At 44.6% G+C, this 21,290-nt stretch overlaps 1 protein-coding gene across 1 annotated transcript in view; it reads right to left on the bottom strand.

Annotated features, from left to right (window-relative positions):
* Positions 1-3,051: 3,051 nt before the first annotated feature.
* The window catches only part of LOC117746280 (adenylate cyclase type 1-like), a 36,778-nt gene continuing 18,539 nt past the window's right edge, over positions 3,052-21,290 (bottom strand). The window contains exons 5-20 of the mRNA XM_034555322.1: positions 17,388-17,515; positions 14,864-15,022; positions 14,220-14,361; positions 12,941-13,096; positions 9,688-9,885; positions 9,459-9,556; positions 9,223-9,307; positions 8,553-8,642; positions 7,952-8,214; positions 6,397-6,523; positions 5,844-5,993; positions 5,609-5,755; positions 5,426-5,524; positions 5,209-5,323; positions 4,988-5,112; positions 3,052-4,834 (exon numbers count right to left, since the gene is read on the bottom strand). Coding sequence (XP_034411213.1) covers positions 4,412-4,834; positions 4,988-5,112; positions 5,209-5,323; positions 5,426-5,524; positions 5,609-5,755; positions 5,844-5,993; positions 6,397-6,523; positions 7,952-8,214; positions 8,553-8,642; positions 9,223-9,307; positions 9,459-9,556; positions 9,688-9,885; positions 12,941-13,096; positions 14,220-14,361; positions 14,864-15,022; positions 17,388-17,515 — 2,505 coding nt within the window. The 3' untranslated portion in view covers positions 3,052-4,411. The remainder of the gene's footprint in view (positions 4,835-4,987; positions 5,113-5,208; positions 5,324-5,425; positions 5,525-5,608; positions 5,756-5,843; positions 5,994-6,396; positions 6,524-7,951; positions 8,215-8,552; positions 8,643-9,222; positions 9,308-9,458; positions 9,557-9,687; positions 9,886-12,940; positions 13,097-14,219; positions 14,362-14,863; positions 15,023-17,387; positions 17,516-21,290) is intronic.

The raw sequence follows: 21,290 nt of genomic DNA, 5'->3' as shown, positions 1-21,290 counted from the left end.
ACTCACAAGGGCCATTTGTCATCATAACACCGTTGATTCTTTCACTGAGGTAAACATTTTAGTGCAGGTTATTTTGGTATTCCTTTATCTACTTAAGTAAAGGATCTGAATACAACCACCACCAGAAAAGAGACTTCAGAAAAACACATGTACGTGAGGAGTGGTGGCCTTTCCCAAAATAAATATTTGATTGACATGCAGATATAGAATTGCCTTTGGTCTCTTTTTCTTTGCAGTTTCATATTATGTGTAAAGTGTTGCACAAGTTTTCCCATTAAGTATTTCTGACGGGAGATACACATGAAAAAAAAAAAAAAAAAAAAGAGTTTTGTAAATAATATTATATTGACATAAAGAGCGAGTCAACGTGTACCGGAGCTATTTTGTGTGTGTTTACTGATGACAACAAAGAAACGGAGGCGTGCACATGGACTTTACTCAGTGCCCACCCTAACAAATGGCCCCTCCAGCTGCGTCATGTCCGCTGTCCGTTGCAGAGGCCGGACTGGGCCACACCTTTCACCTTGAGGAGCAGCGTTACTCCACCACCAGCTGGTGAGTCGTAGCCTCTTCGATGTTGACCATCAGGTCCACCAGCCACCGAGGAAACGGCTCCTCCTTGAAAAATAGGTGTGAGGGCATTGCTCAACAAAAACTCCCGTCAAAATCTGTATTAAAAACACTTTTTTTGCTTGGAGCGAGCACTCACAGCCAGGGTCCCCTTCTTCTTCTTCACTTTACTGTTTCTCTTCTTCTGCACTGACGGTGCAGCGGTTCTATTTCTTTTCCATTTGGAGACCTTAAACTACGACAACAACAACAACAGTGCATCTGTTTTCTCATTTGAGTTGCCTGATATTTATTGGCATATATATTAAATTAAAGCCTCTAGAACACCAAGCTCACCTTAATGTTCAGCCTCCGCTCATCTCCCAACCTTGTCTGCCGAGGCGGTGCAGGTTCCTCACTGGGACCCCCCGTGTGTGTGATCCAGTCTGACTCGGAGAACTCGTCCGCTTCCTCCTGATGATTCTCAGTCGATTGGAGAAGAGAATTCTCCTGGCTGAGGGAGCGAGACATCCGCCGAGGTCTCAGAACCCTCAGCGGAGGGCCTTCTTCGCTCTCTTCTTCGCTCTTATCTTCGCTCTTATCTTCGCTCTCAACTTCGCTCCCATCTTCTGCCATCACCTCCTTTGTCTCCTCATTCTCCTCATTCTCCTCATTCTCCTTCTCCTCCTCCTCCTCCTCCTCCTCCTCCTCCTCCTCCTCTCCTTCTCCGGTGTCGCTTCTTTCGATTTCATCTTCCCTCTCTGACTCTTCCTGTATGGGCTCCAGATGTGGCCTCTGGTCCCCCATTTTCTCCCTCGTTATTTTTCAAAGTACAGAGCAGAATAATTTTTTTTTTAAAAAGGTCCATTTAGTGATAAATGTTAGAATAATAATGAATCATAATATCACATATTCATATTAAATACAGTGGTTTTGAAACTCACATGTTGCTGCTGAATGTCTGTGTGGCGGGATGACGGGGCTGTCGTTAGTGGATTATTGAGATCAGGTGTGGAAGCTTGATTGCAGACAGGTGGCGCTGGATGTCCTTTCAGACCAAAGGTTGTATACAATCAAATCAGTGTGCTGTAATACATGTCTATTGAAAAACATGTTTTTAAATGCTGACTTGGTATTTTAAGATGACACCGCACAACAATCTTTCCACATAAATGTTCAGTTTATTCTCCAGTGGAAACAGTTGTGTGCTCTGGAGCTCTGGTGCTCTGGAGGGAGGTTAACAAAATGAGATGTATAAACATTTTTAATTACTTAATTTTCTTGTGTGATCGAGAGGGAGGTTAACAAAATTCGATATGCATATAAACAATAAAAAAATGCACATTTTTTAATTTTTCTTGTGTGACCGAGAGAGTCTTTAAGTGAGCAAGAAGAGGAACCTTTTCTCAGTGTGACCTGTGACCTGTGTAGGCTGGGTTCTTGAAAGCGGGCCTTGGGTTTTCGTTTCCAACATGCAACCTTTTTTCCTGTGTGCCCTTTCGTTCTCTCTCCTTCCCTGTCATTCTCCAGCTGCTCTAAGAAAGGGAAACGAAACAAACAACAACAAAAACCTAAACATGCTCCTTAAAGATTAATTATTTGGCTTAAAATGTAGCAGTTTTTTGGAAGGAAATTTCTCTGGAAATCGGCTCAAATTTGTTCCAAAATACATAGTTCCTTCAAGGAGACGTCCTTTGAAATGATCATAACATTTTATATTTATTCAAATAAAGTCAAAAAATGTCTACTGTTTTCATGGTTGTTGGAATTCTATTATTGACCCCTCATCTTGACCCCTTTGAGCCCTGCTGACACAAGGGGGAGTGTTATTTGTGAAGCATCATTCACCTTGGATTATCTTCATTGCTTAATGTCAACGTCAGGGGACCCACGACGGGGACACTTTCTGTGAGGTAAGAACTCCCTCAGGATACAGCCACAGGTGACAACTTATCCCACATCTTCAATAACGAACCAGATTTGTATTTTTTGTTGTTGTTGTATTTCATACCAAAGTAAAAAATAATTACAACACTGTACTGTACTGGAATTGTTTGAGCAAGCCCGGCGTGTGTTGACTTAACTGTTACACTGAGTGAACCCAAGATAAAAAAAACAGTTTTGACCCCCCCCCCCCCCACACACACACACACCCACCCACCCCCCCACCGTTAATAAACCATCATAAACCGCTGTCTGCCGCATAGAGTGACGGCTATTATTCTAAGAGCCATAAATAAGTTGTGAGAACTGACATTTTATAGAGTGCATCTAACAGGGAAGACTGCCTGTAAAAAGCTATATTTGTCTAGATTGAATCCGCATAAGGCTCATCCTAAAAACCAACTAAAATATCTTAATTTCCTCCCTCAGCCACAATCCCGTACACCCACTGTGTTTCCTACCGTGGCGGACCGCCTTTCACCGACACTCACAGGCGTACTCGTTTGATTATTTTATACACCAACATTGTCTTTATTACAAAATATTCAATAACCCAACTTTACACTGTACAAGATACAACATAGTTTACAGCTTTTTGGCTATTTACAAAAAGTATGATCTGCATATCAAAGTGAATATATCTAAAAAGGCAGGTTGCAATCACTGTAAGCTTATTGAGTAAGGCAAAAAACTTGAAACATGATGTATTTACACGTTTTTCGGATCGAGTGAAAGTCCAACGCCGATAAAGAGGCTACAAAGATATTCGAAAGGGCCTCACATTTCTGAGACTGTATCTGAGAGACTTGCTAAAGCTTATATTTATATATATATATATTTATTTTTTTTATTTTGAGGAAAACTCAAAATGTGGCTTTAATATAGCGATAAAAAAGAAAGAAAAGCTGGAGTATAGGGCAACGCATGCCTCAGAGAGGACAGCAGCCAGACACTGCACCAAAAGTTTGCGCGTCCATGTGCACAGAGCTAATGCCAGGTTTAGGCTAGGTCGTGCTCTCTTCTGTGTGTATGAATGCCTTCCTGGATATCTACATATACTGTATGTCTGCACCCCACAAATGACGTCTGAGAGAGCCCCAAATGCAAAACATGTTCAACCTTCTCTCTGGTGTGTTGTTCCATTATGTTGAGGCAATATGAGCAGTGAAACTAAAAAGGTCTATGGAAAGCTCAATACTTTGGTTTTCTTTCAACAGGAGTGCCGTTACGTGTCAACTCTTACAAAAGTCATGCACTATCCACTGTAAATATGTCTAAAAAGAAAATAAAACTATTTCATCCAGGGAGCTCTGAGTATAAAATAAAGAAGTATTTTGTGCTGTTTCGTTTACAATTCAGAGTTAACCACACATGCACACGCACACTCACAAGTACACACACGTGCATGCTTACGCACACCAAAAAAGAAACGATACCGCTTTGTTGTTACGTCGTAAATAAATGCAATGTATCCTTGGCATAATCAGAAAGACAGTGCAAAAGCAACAGCGTGATCAGTCTTTGTCTGGATATCAACGCACATATTCCCTGTACACGGATTATGCACGACATAGAAAAAACACAAAGATGCGCATTATACCTGGATCTGAGGGGAACCCGGGAACGCCACGAATCTAACCATCCGGCGTTAGAGATGTTAAAGACAGGATTTGAGATTCTTGGCATTCTCGTCTCCCAAGAGTGGCAAGAAGTTTAAAAAAAAGATCCCTCCGAGTGAGTATGATTGTCCCGTATCACCGTGTCATTTCTCCCGAAGTTCACACCCTGAATGAGCATATTCTGGGCTGTGCCAGTAGCTCAGGATTTGTGGGAAACACCTGGACAGCCCTGTCTTCTCTAGGCCTCCCACCAGGCTTTCTCCTTCCCTTTCTTCGCAGTGAAGTTTTAGTCTTTCTTCCTACATCGCAACATCTACGACAGCTGCCGCGGCTTCGATCTGGATCTGCGTCGCGTCCACGTCCTCCTCGTCCTCCTCGCCCACGGCGGGCACGCAGGTGGAGGGCAGGCACGTCGCCGCTTGGCTGTTGCTGCTGTTGCCGGCGTTCACGTGGATGTTGCTGCCCATGCTGGCGAAGGCGTTCAGGCTGGCGGCGGACGAGACGCTGCCCAGGTTGGTCGGGACGCTGGTCTTGCCGCACGAGTGGATCCGGCGCGCCAGGCTGGCGGAGCGCACGACCGAAGAGGTGGTCACGGTGCCCACGCACTGAACCTTGCCCTCCAGGAAGTAGGTCAGCATCTCACCTTTGCCCTTGACGCTGACTTTGCCGCGGCACACCAGGTCGTAGTTGCTGTTCAGCAGGCGATAGACGTCTTCGGTCACCTGGAAACACACAGAAACCACTGTAAGTTCAAATAAAACATGATAATTATGTATTGTTATTTACTTGTCTTTAAAGTCCTGGTTCACGCTGGTCTACTTACAACATATACATGGTTTTATTCAGATATCCTAATCTAAGATGAGTTCAAGTACCTGTATCTTTCCTGGTACTCCAGTGCTGTCCATCCTGCTGGCCACGTTGACCGTGTTCCCCCAGATGTCGTACTGGGGTCGCCGCGCCCCAATCACCCCCGCAACCACCGGACCCACATTAATACCTGCACGACACATAAGAACACGGTAAAAACAAAATGCACAACAATAATGTCTGAGATTGTCTAGTCGTGGTTCACTTTGTGATTGTGTCGACGTACCCACTCTCAACACAAACTCGTTGTACGACTGGTAGTTGATTTCATCCAAGACGTCAAACATCTCGATGGCGTAGTCTGCTATGGTGCTCAGATGGTCGTACACAGACTTCTTGGCCTGAAGAGGAGCACACCGTGCACGTGAGTATCTATGTATTGTCTTGGCGTGATAGCGCACTACGTCCATTTACACACAAAACGCACAATAATGACACGTCACCTTGGTACCAATGGTGGGCACGAGGCCCACAGCTGCCATGTATGTACTGCCGATGGTTTTGATTTTCTCTATGTCTTTGTAGCACTCTTTATCCATGAGCTGCAATTCAAATAAGCACAGCATGCAGACACTGTTCAAATCTCCCGCAGGTTTGTGTTCAAAGTTCAAAATCTGCATTCCCACCTCGTCAAAGTCCGCGATGATCTCATTCAGGAGTCTCAGGCACTCCACTCCCATGTTGTTGCCGTCCAGCTCGATGTAGAAATCATTGAAGTTCGGGATTGACGCAAACAGGACACCGACCTGCGCGTAGGACTGATAGTAGAGGTCCTAATGCAGAACCAAAGAATACAGTGTAAAGGTGTCAACGCGCATCCTTTGGGGTCTTCTCATTCGGGCTTTCTGTCTGTTCATCTACCTGTTTGTCTGTTTGTCTATTAGCGAGGCTCACCATGTTCCTGGGGTTCGACAACAGGAAGTGCTGAGCCACGTGTGCGGGCAGGAGATTGAAGAGAATCCTCCTGTTGTCCAGCTTGACTTTCTCCATGCCGTCTCGATCCTCCTCCGCCTGACAGCACACGCAACACACACACAGACACACACACACACAAATACAAAGATACGGCCGGAGCTTGTCACACATTTTCACCACACGGGGTCAGTAGCAAACCTCACAACATGGGCTGTGTGGCTCATAGTTGGATGGACTGGTACATTACATGACTAATGCTGCTGGTTAAATGATTAGATTAGATTAGATCAGCTTTTGCAATTCTACTATGCAAAACACCCTCCTGGCGCCAAGTGAAAACAAGCATCTTATCCTCGTGTTTGCCAAAGTACAGACAGCTGGCGGCCTATAAATACAAATCCTCCATACAAGTTTACATATATCAAGGTTGAAGTGGCAGCATTGCTGCAGCACACAACGTATATTATGACATCCACACTGGATGCACACACTTCCTGACCTGCACAGCCCAAAGGAAGTCCAAGCGTAGTTTGAGGTCAAGTTGCCTGGAGTGGAGGGCGAGGGCGCTGACAAAGAGCAACAGAGACAGGATGGGCTCATAGCCCCGGATGTGGAAGGACCCCCCACTGTGGAAGACAGACCAACTGGAGTCAGCACCGGACTGGACCACACAGAAGACTACACACGAGGGTTGAATGGACCCCCCACAGCGTCAAGAGCGTACAAGTTTTACTACATGAATAATGTTTTTTTTGTTTTGTCTTTGGTGTTACTTTCGAAAAAAACATCTTAAATGAAGGTATAAATGAAAGTGATTCAACTGTGCTTGAAACTTTGAACTGTACAATATAATATTACTGAAACACATAAATAATAATATCTCAATAACCTTATTAAATTGGACATGATAATTTTTCAGGGACACAGTTATGATCTGTGCATAATAAAGGGGGGGTGGGGGGGTTCAGCTAACACGCGCCCATCACCCAGCCCACATTGTCCTTTCAGGCTTCTGATTTGGAACTAATGAGCACATGTGCTGCTTCAAAGGGTGGAAAATGAAAGAGTGTGTGGGCTGCAGACAAGCAAAAGACTCCTCCACGCGCACGCACGCACGCACGCACACACACACACACACACACACACACACACGGACTGTAAATGTCCCCTCAGACTCCTGGTTATCTGCCCCTTCTCCGGATCAAACACAGAAAGAGCGTTGCTTTACGTTCACAGCCAATCGTTTTCTCGTTTTGACTCCAGTGCAAACGAGCGGTGTTGAGCGTGTCTGTGCCTGCCTCTGCGTGCCTGTGTGTGCCTGTGCGTGTCTGTGCCTGCCTGTGCGTGCCTGTGTGTGTCTGTGCGTGTCTGTGCCTGCCTGTGCGTGCCTGTGCCTGTCTGTGCTTGTCTGTGCTTGCCTGTGTGTGTCTGCGCCTGTATGTGCGTGTCTGTGCTTGTCTGTGCCTGTCTGTGCGTGTCTGTGCGTGTATGTTGCATGTCTGTGCCTGTCTGTGCCTGTCTGTGAGTGTCTGTGCCTGTATGTGCGTGCCTGTGCCTGTCTGTGCCTGTATGTGCGTGTCTGTGCCTGTCTGTGCCTGTCTGTGTGTTTCTGTGTCTGCCTGTGCGTGCCTGTGTGTGCCTGTGCGTGTCTGTGTGTTTCTGTGCCTGTCTGTGCGTGTCTGTGTCTGCCTGTGCGTGCCTGTGTGTACCTGTGCCTGTCTGTGCCTGTCTGTGCCCGTCTGGTGTGTCTGTGCCTGTCTGTGCGTGTCTGGTGTGTGCCTGTGCCTGTCTGTGCCCGTCTGTGCCCGTCTGGTGAGTCTGTGCCTGTCTGTGTGTGTCTGTGCGTGCCTGGTGTGTCTGTGCCTGTCTGTGCGTGTCTGTGCGTGCCTGGTGTGTCTGTGCGTTCCTGTGTGTGTCTGTGCGTGCCTGGTGTGTCTGTGCCTGTCTGTGCGTGTCTGTGCGTGCCTGGTCTGTCTGTGCCTGTCTGTGCCTGTCTGTGCGTGTCTGTGCGTGTCTGGTGTGTGCGGCAGCATGTCGTGCCGTGAACCTCTCACCCTTCACTCTTGCGGAAGCCGCTGAGCTCCAACACGGTGACATACAGCACCCCCAGAAGCACCATCAGCACCATCTTTGGCAGCCAGGAGACCCGCAGGAACAGTGCGAGGGTGAGTGTGCCCACCACACAGCACAGGTAGGCGTAGCGGGCGCCGTCACAAGGCAGCTCCGCCATGGTGTGGTTGGCGCCGCTGTCCACATCGATGATGATGATGGAGCTGTTGGCGTTGGCACGACCCCACACCCAGGGCATGCAGCCCACCTGACCGAGGCGAGACAGATACACATGCATAAGGATGAGAGGAGGCAGCCTACTCTCTTAGAAATAGTTATTATGATATTGCTCTCTTCTTTTTTTACTTTATCTACTGGACCATCATCTAAATTCTAAAGGACAATTGTTACAATATTTATAAAATCTGTTACAAAAAATCATCTCACAAGTCCAGTCTAGCATGCAAAGCACTACTTTTTTAAACCAGAAAAGAACTACAATTACAGTCCAAGGCATGGCAACATTGTTCCTACTGGTTGCCCACACTGGTGGGTGTTATTTGGTGGTTGACTGGTGGATTTGTTACCGTTGCCTTTCCCACTTACCACACAGGCCTGGGCCACAGCGTAGATTAAGAGCACTATGAGAATACAGAGAGCAGTGCGGATCTGAATGGTCAGGCACCCTGGGAAACACTGCGAGACAACAACAAAAACAAGTCAGGTGAAGGCAACGGGCATTATGTATCTTTATAATATTTATATTGCAGCCTACATGTTTGACACTATATACACGTTAATATAAAATGGAACAAAGAGAGGCTGGAAATAGGGGGGGGGGGGGGGGGGGGGGGGGGGGGCGAGTAAAGTGAATAAAGAACAGCAGAGAGAAAGGGAAAACATGAAAGTGTAAAAAAAAAAAATAGAAAAGAAACAACGTTCAATCTGACGCGGCGAGGAGCTTTGAGGACGACCATCAACCTCAACAAAAGCTGACATTAATTGACTAGTTTAAACACTGCACAGGGGCTTAGAAAGTAATCTTGAAGCCAATGAATACTGAATCGTTATTACGAAGCCTTTGTGAAACACATTTACATATTTCTCTTTAGTCAGCAAAAAGAAAAAAGAAGGAAAAAGAAGAAGAAGAAGAAGAAGAAGAAGAAGAGGTACAGCAGAGGAGAAATCAAAAATGAGGAAACTTGACAGCTCTGTTTCGTTTGAGGTGTGAGCAGAAGGGGGACTGAGGAAAGGAAGGCGAGAAGGACGTGTTTACCTGTACTCTAGTGATATGCAGGTACATGATACAAGCGACTAGGAAACAGATGCAGAAGACGAGAAGGACAAGTACCACTGTGCCCCTGGAGTGGATACAAAAAAAACAAGAAAAAAAAGGAGAGAAGAAGACGGCGGGGGGGAGGAGGGGGGTTAGTCAAAAAGACAAAGACCTGAGTACATGAGAGGGAAATGGAGAGCGTGAAGCAACACGGCCGCAGATCTCGCTGTACGTACTGCGGTATGATGAGAAGATAGACGAGGCCAAACAAGGCGGCGAGGATCAGAGAGAGGACCACGGCGCTGATGAAGTGCTCATCGGGAAGCTGGTGGTACTACGCAATGCCAGAGACCAGACAGAGAGTGGGTGACAACATGTCCTTCAGGAGGTATAACGCACAACGAGCACAGGTGCGGTGTGTGTGTGTGTGTGTGTGTGTGTGTGTGTGTCTTGAAGCGCCCTCACCCTCTGCTCGCGCTCCGAGCACTTGTACATGAGCGTGAGGAAGTTGAGGTCCGCCGTGTCCGACTCGGTCTGGCGGGCCTCAATCAGGCGGCCGATGTAGCGGTTGACCCGGGTTCTGGGGCTGCTCTGGATCACATTAGCCTGGTTGGCGTTGGTGCGGTTCCTCAGCTTCTGCGGAGCCGTCCGCATGGCCCTCCGCTAAGTGGATAAAAAGCAGTATTCGCAACAATAAAGAATATGTCGAACTTGAAAAACAACAGTGTGATGAATAGGCTGCGATGCAGCGCCCTGTTTTCTTCCGCACCGCTGGAGCATTGTCATATAAGGAGCAAAGGGTGAAGAAGAGTCAACAATGAACACAGGCAGCTGATTATACTTTCAAATTAGGACATTGCCTTCACACTTAACTTCATTACTGAATGCACCCCGCTATGGCTAAGTGTCTTCGGCAGCCAAAGGGAGCTGCTTTGCAAAACATTGGGTATTGGGGCAAAGCCAGAGTTAACATGGCAGAGTGGATGTTTGTGAGTGTGTGTGTGCACATGTGTGTGTGTGTGTGTACATGTGAGGGAGCATGGTGAATGAATTGTGTAGCTCGGTGGAACAGAAGGGTGAGCAAGGATCACGAGAGGGTTCATGAGTTCATGACATCACGTGAATGTATATAAAGCTCACCCACTTCCTTGTTTTCCTCCTTTTCTCCTATTCTTCCTTCCTTCCTTCCTTAATCTGTAGTCTTCTTTACGTCCTTCTTTCCTTCCCTGCCTCAGTATATTCTTATTTCCTTCCCTGCTCTATATTCCTTGCTTCCTCCTTTCCTTCACTGCTTCCATATGTTCTTCCTTACTTCCTGCTTTCCTTTTCTCGCTTGCGTGCGATCTTTCTTACTTCCTTCTTTCTTTTCTCACTTGCATTTATTCTTCCTCGCTTCCTCCTTACCTACCCCAATTCCATATATTCGTACCTATACGTTCCATCTTTCCATTCCCACTTCTTTGATAACATATATTCTTCCTTAGTTCCTTCCTTTCGCTCCTACCTCTCCTTCCTTCTCTTGCTCTGTGCATTCTTCCTTACTTCCTCTTTCCTTACCTGCTTCTGTGTACATATCCTTTCACTCGTCTTCCCCTCTCGTCTGTCATCTATTCTTTCTTTCTTTCGGCTTTTCCATTCATCATTTTGTGTATTCATCCCTACTTCCTTCCTCACATCCCTGCTTCATCCTTTCCTTACTTATATCATTCCTGGTCTCTGTTCATCCTACCCCCCACCCCCCCCCCCCCCCCCCCCCCCCCCCCCCCCCCCCCCCCCATCTCGTTGTTCTTCTTCCTTTATCTCCCTGTTTCCATCCCTTAGTTCTCTGCGCTTCCCTCATGCTCTCGTTTTGTTATTCACGAGGCAGATGCACAGATGCCGACTCCTCCTGATATTCCATATTGCGCTCAATGTAGCACAGGACACATCATGCAGCCATGTCTGCTGCACCAAAAATCCTATTCATCCGTATTGCTCCCCTGCGTGCCCTGAATGCATATCTCTTTCCACACAACTCAAGTGTCTGTGGTCTGAATGCCAAATCACCTTTCAGTAGTGGGTGCATGTATGACTTAACCTGTCGCCACTTTTCTACTTGTCTTTCGTTTTATATTACTCTGCATTCTGCCTCCGCTTGTCATTAACAGTAATGTCGATCTAAGAGACGTGTAGTGTGAGGTGAAGGTTCACTGGATGCAGCCACTGAGGGCGGCATCGTAAAAAGCAGGAAGATCACGCTCGGTCAAACTTTCATAGAAAATATTTAAAAACACAAATCTGCACTCGTATACTTGTTTAGACTTCAATGAATTCCATGGATGCTTGTCCTGACCTTATTAACCACGACTGCCTCGCCATCCCCAAAACAAACCATTAGACTCATGGGGACTATTTATTTCCTATTTCTTTGTCATCTGTGGTTAGTCCTCAATATGAGAAAAAATATATACCCGTCACACACACCTGAAAATCTAGATTAAAACAGCTGTCGCAAGAATTACACAGCTGCCATGCCACTGGATTTATGTTCAGGCACACAAGGTCAAGTAAGCTCTTTGACATTTGGCTAGATTGCCAGTGTGACTGTGTGTGTGTGTGTGTGTGTGTGTGTGTGTGGGTGGGGGCTGATATGTTTAGGTCTTGATATAAGAGCATCACTTCCCATCACTCCCTAGCTATTTCACGACAAAGACCCACCATCCATATATCTAGCTACTGACTCATATGTACAGCTGCTAGGGCGAGTTTGTGAAGCCTTTTTTATTAACCCGGAATGTTGAATTATTTTCCCCTTAACTTGCCAATTTCTCACAGGTTGTTGCAGGCAATTAGCCGAATAATCAATTATTCTGCCAATTGTTTTTCTTGATTAATCACTTCATCTGTAAAATGTCAGGAAACGGTGGCCACCGCGACTTCCTAAAGCACAAGGTGACACATTCGAACCGCTCGCTTTTTGTCCAAAAAAACCCCAAAAAATATGCAGTGGACTCAACACTGTTAACGATTAATGTCCGAGTCTAAAGTCTACAGCGAAGATCCGTACGGAAGGCGACAGATGACAGGAACTGGCTCTGCTACGAACATCCCTGCAAGACTGTACAATGTTCAATGAGGTGACAAAGAACATTTGTGTGACAGCGACAGATCGGGAGCATCTCTTGCACATGCTAATAATATCTACTGTATGTCCATGAGTTCACATTAAGAAAGCCAGTAAATCACGAAGGAATCCACGAAACACGTGCTGCAGCTCCTAATGCGTGTACCCTCGGACCATCAGCAGCTCCGTTCTGTTGGAATAATGTTTTTTAACCCACACTAATATATGTCCTGCTGTTAAGCATGTTATTGAAATGTCATGGCAAAGACACCCAGGAATATACATTTGATTAAAAACGTTAATATGAAAAAGAAAAGTTTGAAATGCCTCTCAGTTGATGTACAGTTCTACAGAAAGCATGTGACTGACAGATATTATTGCTCGAGTATAGTTTTTCATCGCCACAATATCAGGAATAAAGACAACAGGTTTAAATAAAGACATCAGGCCCACATTTACGGAATAATCCAGGTAAGTCAAACAAGCGTTTACCAAGTATATTTGAACTATTGAAAAGTCTAAACATTCAGACTTGGACATCTTTTCGTCTCCATTTACGTAAGTCACAGCACGAACAAACACAGAAACGTCAACACAGACACTGAGAGTTTATACCTTATCACCGTCCTCGCAGTTCATGACATTGGAGAAGGGAATCTCAGCCTTGAACATCTTCCTGCAGTGCATAAGCTGCACTAGTAAGTAGCACACAGTTTTGAACTTCATCTTTTTGGCGGGCTTTATATCCGAAAGAATCAATCCTGGGAATATCTGTCACCAGATAAGAAACGGGAACAAGGATTTAGTCATGATACCCCACACAGATGTGTATATATATATATACACATCTATATATATATATATATATTATGTAAGGGTCTATAAATCATGCACAGGCATTGGACAGCATGCACGTGCACACATGGTCATGCACACACACGCAATCATTATTATCAGGCTCAGGTATTTCACTAGAAAGTGGTTCCGATAAGGTCAGTCCCACAGGTGGTTTTAATAGTTTTAGGATTCTGCTGCCCTCATTTCTCTTTGACAAAAGCTATTTTTTTAGAACGATTGATCAAAATTAAGCACAAGTTAAAAGCGTTTGAGGAGATGTCATTTGCAGTAAGACATATTTGTCGAAGGCGTGTCCCGGAGCGGGAGCAAATACATAAAGGCCCAATAGCAGAGTGAGTAGCAGCCTATCCAACACAGCTTAGTCAGGGCACATCTTTCTCTGAGCCATCCATTGATGAAGTCGAACCATCAGCTCTATTAAGAGGATTAGCAAAGTCTTCCGCGTATCGAAGAAAAATGCAACTGGGGTGTTACGGGTTCATACGAGGCCCCCGTGTAACCTACGTGCAAGCCTTACATTGCATGAGATAATAAGAAGAAGAAAAACGTCTGCAAGAGAGGAGAGGTAGAAAGAGAGGAGAGTAATATGAAACCAAGACTGAAATTCCCTCTCCAGCTGCTTGTGGCACATCTGTTGGGAGATGTGCACGTTTACGGCCCCCAGTCCAATCCAGTACAGGACTGGGAGTGAGATCAGCTCAACAGCAAGTGTGTGGGAGCTCCGTCATATGACGCAGGACGCTTCAGTCAACACTACAGGCCTGTTTCTATTTGAAGGTCTGATTGTATATATTGGCATAGAGGTGAAGACAGGTCGAGATAAGTCTGCTTTTTTCACCTAGCCGACTCGGACTTACCACATAAGTCTGTTAATACTGATTAGCATACGTCCTGTAGAAGCAACTGTCCAGGTAACTAAGGCCGAAGTCTTATAGGAAGTGTCATCTCAAGAAACGACTGATGCTTTCATCTTGATCATTTCACTCTGCTAGCAGGCTAAATATGCATTCAGCAGCACAGAATTACAGTGCGATACCTTCCGTCGGTGAGATGGCACTATAAAGAAGGTTTCAATTTCATGTTTTTGGAGGAAGGCGTTCCTTTCGTGACCGTTTCCAGGCTCCACCTCATAATCTCCGTTTAGGCACTCCAGCGTAGCTTTGGTGATGTGGACTTTCCTGTGGAACACATGCGGAGACGGGACAGGGTAATACACAAGCAGCCTCAGAGGCACGGGCAGTTCCCAGCAGGTCATCTGCAGAAGAGCGTCACAGGAGGCCTGACAGTCTTTTGAAAATGCTGCAAAAAATGTGTGTTTTTATGGCTAAATCTTAAAACAATTATCTAGTATTTATAAAAACATGGGCATTAAGTCAGACTTAGACTTAAAAAAAAAGAGATATGTATGTATGTATATATATTTATATATGTATATATATATATACATATATATATATGTACATATATATACATATATATATGTACATATATATATATATGTATATATACACACATACGTATAAATACATATATATAGGAAATATAATATATAATAATAATATAATATTGGAAATATTCACACCTCGCTTTACAATAGGATTTCCTGTGTCAATTCTAGATCACATAATTAGTGTGCGTTGCTGTTGAGGCTGGTCTTCATGCTAAATGTCCAGTACTGACCCAGGTAGTCCTCCAGCCTCCATTACATTGGCTAGGGTCACATCATTGGACCACACATCATATTGCCATTTCCTGAGGCCCAGCACTCCACACAGCACGCGACCCGTGTGTAAGCCCACGCGCATGTTGAGGTTGACTTCTGTGGCCTCTGCTACCGACCTGCGGGGACAGAACACACGGGAGGAGGTGAGGTTTCTATTCATATCTATACATCTATAAAGAGGCGTTAAAAGGGCTGTACAGAAAATAAAAAAAACTCCAATTCCACGTGAGGAATTACATTTACTCTTGTTGCTGTAACAAAGTAGTTTTGTGTTAACTTGTAGTTTTGTACACACACAACAAAACGGTAATGTTACTATCATTACTATTTGTAACAAAAAGTCGTATCCGCTACGATGTAGACACAAAACATCACAGTGAATCAGTTCTTGAGAGCCGACCAGCGGAGAGGAGATGAGTCAGCATGCGGCCGCAGGTGGGCGGGGCTACGTGTCCCTCGAGGCGTCACCTCAGACGTGATGCGTCGTAATTCATTCCGGTCACGTGCCGCCGAGTTTACTTCAGGTTCATAATATAGTTCACATTTTAGGAGGTTACAAATATGTAACATATGTCCTAACTAATGAGGATGAGTGACACGATGCGCGTGTGAGGCGTTTGTGACAGTGGGACTACAGAGACTCTTTCAGGAGAACACTTTATTATTTGGGGGGAACGCAGTGGGACCAGAGAGGTTGAGAGGACTGGTCATACTGGGACCAGAGAGATTGAGAGGACTGGTCATACTGGGACCAGAGAGATTGAGAGGACTGGTCATACTGGGACCAGACATATTGAGAGGATTGGTCATACTGGGACCAGAGAGGTTGAGAGGACTGGTCATACTGGGACCAGACATATTGAGAGGATTGGTCATACTGGGACCAGACATATTGAGAGGACTGGTCATACTGGGACCAGACATATTGAGAGGACTGGTCATACTGGGACCAGACATATTGAGAGGACTGGTCATACTGGGACCAGACATATTGAGAGGACTGGTCATACTGGGACCAGACATATTGAGAGGATTGGTCATACTGGGACCAGACATATTGAGAGGATTGGTTATACTGGGACCAGACATAGTGAGAGGACTGGTCATACTGGGACCAGACATATTGAGAGGACTGGTCATACTGGGACCAGACATATTGAGAGGATTGGTTATACTGGGACCAGACATATTGAGAGGACTGGTCATACTGGGACCAGAGAGGTTGAGAGGACTGGTCATACTGGGACCAGAGAGGTTGAGAGGATTGGTCATACTGGGACCAGACATATTGAGAGGATTGGTCATACTGGGACCAGAGAGGTTGAGAGGACTGGTCATACTGGGACCAGAGAGGTTGAGAGGACTGGTCATACTGGGACCAGAGAGGTTGAGAGGACTGGTCATACTGGGACCAGAGAGGTTGAGAGGATTGGTCATACTGGGCTGAGAGGCAGAAAGGACTATATTTATATCATGGACCTCAGACAGGTGAGGACAACAACAACAACAACACACTGCTGAACTCTGTAACTTTAACTAGATTAAGACGTCAACAACCGAATCCTGGCTGCAACACCGTTGCCTAGCAACGTAGTTTGATGAGCGCGCTACCCGGCGTGTCTCACACTGTGCGGCCTCTCCCTTGCTGTTAAGCGTGACGGTCTTCTAAAACCTGTAAGATTAAACCTGGTTTTGTCGGCTAAACCTATCGGCCGTTTTGTAACGCTATGTCATCCCTAAAAAGAAGTCGGGTTGAAATTGGGTAAATTTCCCATAAGTAAGAGATTATACAATATATTATTGTACACAAGCACTGTACAGTTATTGAATAAGACTTATACTTATAATAATAATACATGTCTGTCAAATGGACAATTTAGACATACAGTAATATTGAAAAGTTCTCAAGCAGTCATCGATCAATTTGTTTTACCGGTGATCCATTGTGGGTAAGGCCGCTATACTATTATCATTGTGTGTTTTGTTTATGCACAAACCTTAAAGGAAACCAATCATTAGTGGTACTTTAAAACAACATTGTTGATTGAATATTCACTATTAAATCAAGCATTTTGTATAATGGTCTGCTGCAGGTGAATAATCTACAAGCATTCCTCTGTAAATAGATCTGTCAGGGAGCTCAAAATGCTCTATTTTGCTCTAACATACAGAAATAGACAAACAAGATTGCTAAGTTGAGCATTTTCTTTTTAATCAGTGTTGGGGGAAAAAAAGATCTTAATTAACAGGCCTCCAGTCAAGTCATGAAAGTTTATGATTTCATCTTCCGCTGCATCTCAATCTCTCACTTTCCTTTGTTGCTATACGCAGGGACAAGGAGCTCAATACAATAGATGATTTTATTGGCTTGAAAAGTAAAGTAAATGGACAGGTGATGATTTCATTCATGTGGTGCAATGACACTTTAAAGTTCACTATTGTAATACTGCTCCATAAAAGACAACACATATGAACACTCACGTTATGGTGTCAATCATGTCCAGACCCATCTCTACACAGCAGTGGGCGTGGTCAGTCTTGGGTTGGGTCAGTCCGGACACACAGTAGTAACAATCCCCCAGGATCTTAATCCTCCGACAGTGGTTCTCCTGACGATTACAAAAAGAGATTGTGATTCTGTGTCTTCCCCCAATGAGGATCAGCCAATCAGTAACAACATCATCTTTACCTCTACCGGTACATTTCATCCTCTACAAGCATCGCCGTGGCCACTTCAGTAGGAAGAAACAAAACATTCAAAGTACCGAAAGGCATCGCACTCAAAGTTTAATCAAAGTTGCAACCGTGGCGCCTGAGAGCAGCGGCGTTTCAGTTTAAAATATTCTGACATTTAATTATAGTTTATCCATTACCCTGATCCATATTCATCTGTGTAATTTGTAAATGTAGCTTCGAGCTATCCATCGCTGCGAGTCCCAAGGTCGACTTGAGTTTATGGAGTTATTCATTACCTTGTCATACAGTCATACACAAAGTGTAACAATGTTGTGATTATGCCCGGGGGGGGGGGGGGGGGGTTTGATGTGGTGTACTATTTCTTGGCGTGGATCAGATCAGACCACAAATTAGTCCAGAATTACACTCCGCCTCACTACTCCGCGGCTGGCAGATTACGGCGGGACCTGGCCTGCTCTCCCCCCGGCTGCGGTCTCCGAGCGGCGGGGAGCCACCAGCCCGCTTTTAACTCTCAGTTATCAGCCGTTAACTGAGATGAATGTAAAAACGCTTCATCGGCGCTCTCGTCACAGCGTAGGCAAGCACATTGCTATCGCCAGATGAATGGGTCGTTGGCGCCGGTTAACCGGATGTTGTAACGTGATTATGCTTGATTTTCAGTACACAGAAAGGAGAGAACAGGCAAGAGAACAAAAAAAAACGACGTAAAATGGCGTATATTAGTCCCAAGCGGTCAGTATTGGCCTCGCGAGATTAGAGCTGAAAACAGTTTTTGGTGAGAAATGTCAATATTGACACCAGAATTGAAATGTTTCATGGCAGTAAATTGGTACCATTTAGTTTATAGCTTAAAAAAAACATGTTAAAGTCAGCAAACCAGGCTAGGAAGTGGCTTAATAGATGAACTGTTAGCCCGATGCTCTTGAATTGATTGTTGTTTTATGCCGGCGAGGTTGTTTGACAGCATAAAGCAACTGGCAACAGCTGCCGCGCATAGTTAAAAATGGCTGATCACAGAGACAGTTGAAGGCAACAGAGATACAGTACCCGACCCAAAGACACCATGTGAGGGAGACATGAATAAAGACAGAGTCTTTGAGACTGATAAAAGTCTGATAAGATCATTATACGACATACAGAACACGACAATGCCGCGGATCTCCACGTGGACTGACATTTGTACAGCATGCCAACTCTAGAGACCCTGAAGTCCCACCAACCCTGAAGTGGTTCCCACAATGCAACGCTAAACCAAAGGATCAGGCTCACTTTAGGGAATACGGTGAGTCACTCTCTCACTCTTTAGGGACAATAAGCAGTGGCATGAAAAGGCGGCTTACCAAAACAACCCATTATTAGAGGGTATGAGCAACAGACAGAGATTTTACCAGAGAGACCGGGTTACCGAGGACGCCTTCTCATAACCCTTTATTGTTTCCATGGAGGTAATGGGATCACTGGCCATGGATGTGAAGAGCACAAAGCCTCATAATTATGCACATCGGTGGGCACAAGACAAGACGGATGCTCTATTTTTAACATGCGAGCCATGTGTGCTTTCGGGAAAAGAGCGATGGCGAGGGCTCGTTAGAAGCGACGGTTCGCCTCGTGCAGCTTTACATGCCTGTCCGAGTGCTCGGTGGCCTTGAGGCAACACAGAGAGAAGCGTGTCGACTGTTGAGCAGCTCTCTGGGAAAAAGCTTTTGAAGTACTGAATCGCAAATTGAAATAATCATTGATCTCAAATGAGGATTCAAACCTACGAGGTACACCGCCACGACGTACGTGTCTGCCCAAGGTCTGTTTGTCTCAGTTACCACGACCTTTGACCTTCGACCACCGAAATCTAGACTTCAAGTGGACATTTGTGCCACATTTTAAGAAAATTAGATCTTGTGCGTTTATGAGAATGAACAGAGAGACAGACCGAGAACACGAAAACATAACGATTTGAGATGAGGTAATTAGGTAATATATATATATATATACGGTGCCATTATATAATCTCTCAACAAAGTGTTATTGTATCAACAAAGTGTCATTGTATCTTTTCGTAAAATGTAAAATAGTCAAACCTACGGTAAATGTAATGAGCTCAGTGCTGAAATGAACAGCAACATATCTTCGCTTCAAAGTTGTTACTTCCCTCCATAGGTGGAAAAAGACAAAGCTAGCATTTACTTTACATTTCAAATCTTGTGAACCGGATCTTGATCTGGTTCTATCTCATGTTCCTTTGACAATAACACCCTTGCTTGACTTTAACGGAGCTAATGAGGCTCCTTCGGGGTGACTCGGGTCACGGGGAAGCAGGAACAGATGGCGCTCTAGTGAGGCGCAGTCGAAGCTACAGGAAGCAGGGGAAAGCCCTGGTACTTACAGAGTCTCCTACTCTGTACTTTTCCTGTGCTAATCTGCACTGCGAGGGCTTAGGGCCTGATTCAGTCCCCAAGCAGGATTACCACCGTCATGTGACTGAGGCATTGTGGGCAATCCGGACAGTCGAGACGGCCACTGGGTGTATTAGGGACGGGTAGACTTAGACACCTACTCGCAATTTCCATTAGAAAGGAAGCCAAAATGAATTTTTAAGATGACCGTTTTGGATAATTCATGTTTCCAGTGAGGTCAGAATATATTGCGACCACGGGCAGCAGCCTCAAAAGTGCGGTGTGGTGACATCACCATTACGTACAGGACACGCATATATATATATATATATATATATATATATATATATATATATATATATTTAAAAAAAGAGACAAAAAGGGACACAGAAGGTGCACCTGTCTGTCTCTGAATCTGCCCTTCGTCAATTGTTGTAGGTTAAAAACTATTGAAACTAATGTTGAAGCTACTTTCTTAATTACTACCAGCAATCACACTGTTGTATTTTTTTTCAAGTCTTTTTCCGAACCACCTTGGCTTAAATTATTGAATGCCATCATTTCATCAATAAAGGCAGACAGTGAGTGATGCATTGCAACATCTTTAAAGAGTGGATACAGACGTTCTCTCCATGCTGCTCCACTGACTTCTCTCCATCTCTGCCTGCACACATATTTATTTATTTTTTGTCACTCAGCTCCCTTTTATTGATTTGAATTGATAAGCAATAATTCATGTGCAACAACAAATGAATAATATATCAACACTTCTTCCACCCACCACAAACTGGTGGGTTGGAACGAGCGAGGGCTGGAGCAAACATATTAATATAGATATATTTCACAGATATGACGGATACAACAAACAACAAATGTTCGGCGGGCCAACAGTGTTTTATTTATGAAGACGGCACTGCTTTTTCTGAACATTTGATTGGAAATGGAAACAAGGAGCACTGTTTTCTTGGATGATGAAAGATTTAAAAAAACATATTTGTGTTTTAACATGCATTGTGAGACCCAAGTAGCCTACAGTGTACGTGTAACATTAAAGATAGTTGAGTGTATCAAAGTAAATGATCAAATGAATTTTGTAAGCTTAATATAATTCTGTGTATAATGTCTGCGCAGGTTTTATGGTAAAATTACAGTTTTTTCAATCACAATATTTTAATTATATATATATATATATATATATATATACGTATATATTTCTGGAGTTTTAATCACCTCAGTACTGTAATTAAAGTATTGCTCTGGACCGCCTTTCCAGGAAATCAGCATTTAGCTGAGAAAT

Source organism: Cyclopterus lumpus, chromosome 17, assembly GCF_009769545.1.
Source record: "Cyclopterus lumpus isolate fCycLum1 chromosome 17, fCycLum1.pri, whole genome shotgun sequence".
Lineage (NCBI taxonomy): Eukaryota > Metazoa > Chordata > Actinopteri > Perciformes > Cyclopteridae > Cyclopterus > Cyclopterus lumpus.
Note: the sequence above shows the minus strand (reverse complement) of the source record. Positions and strands in the feature narration are given on the sequence as shown.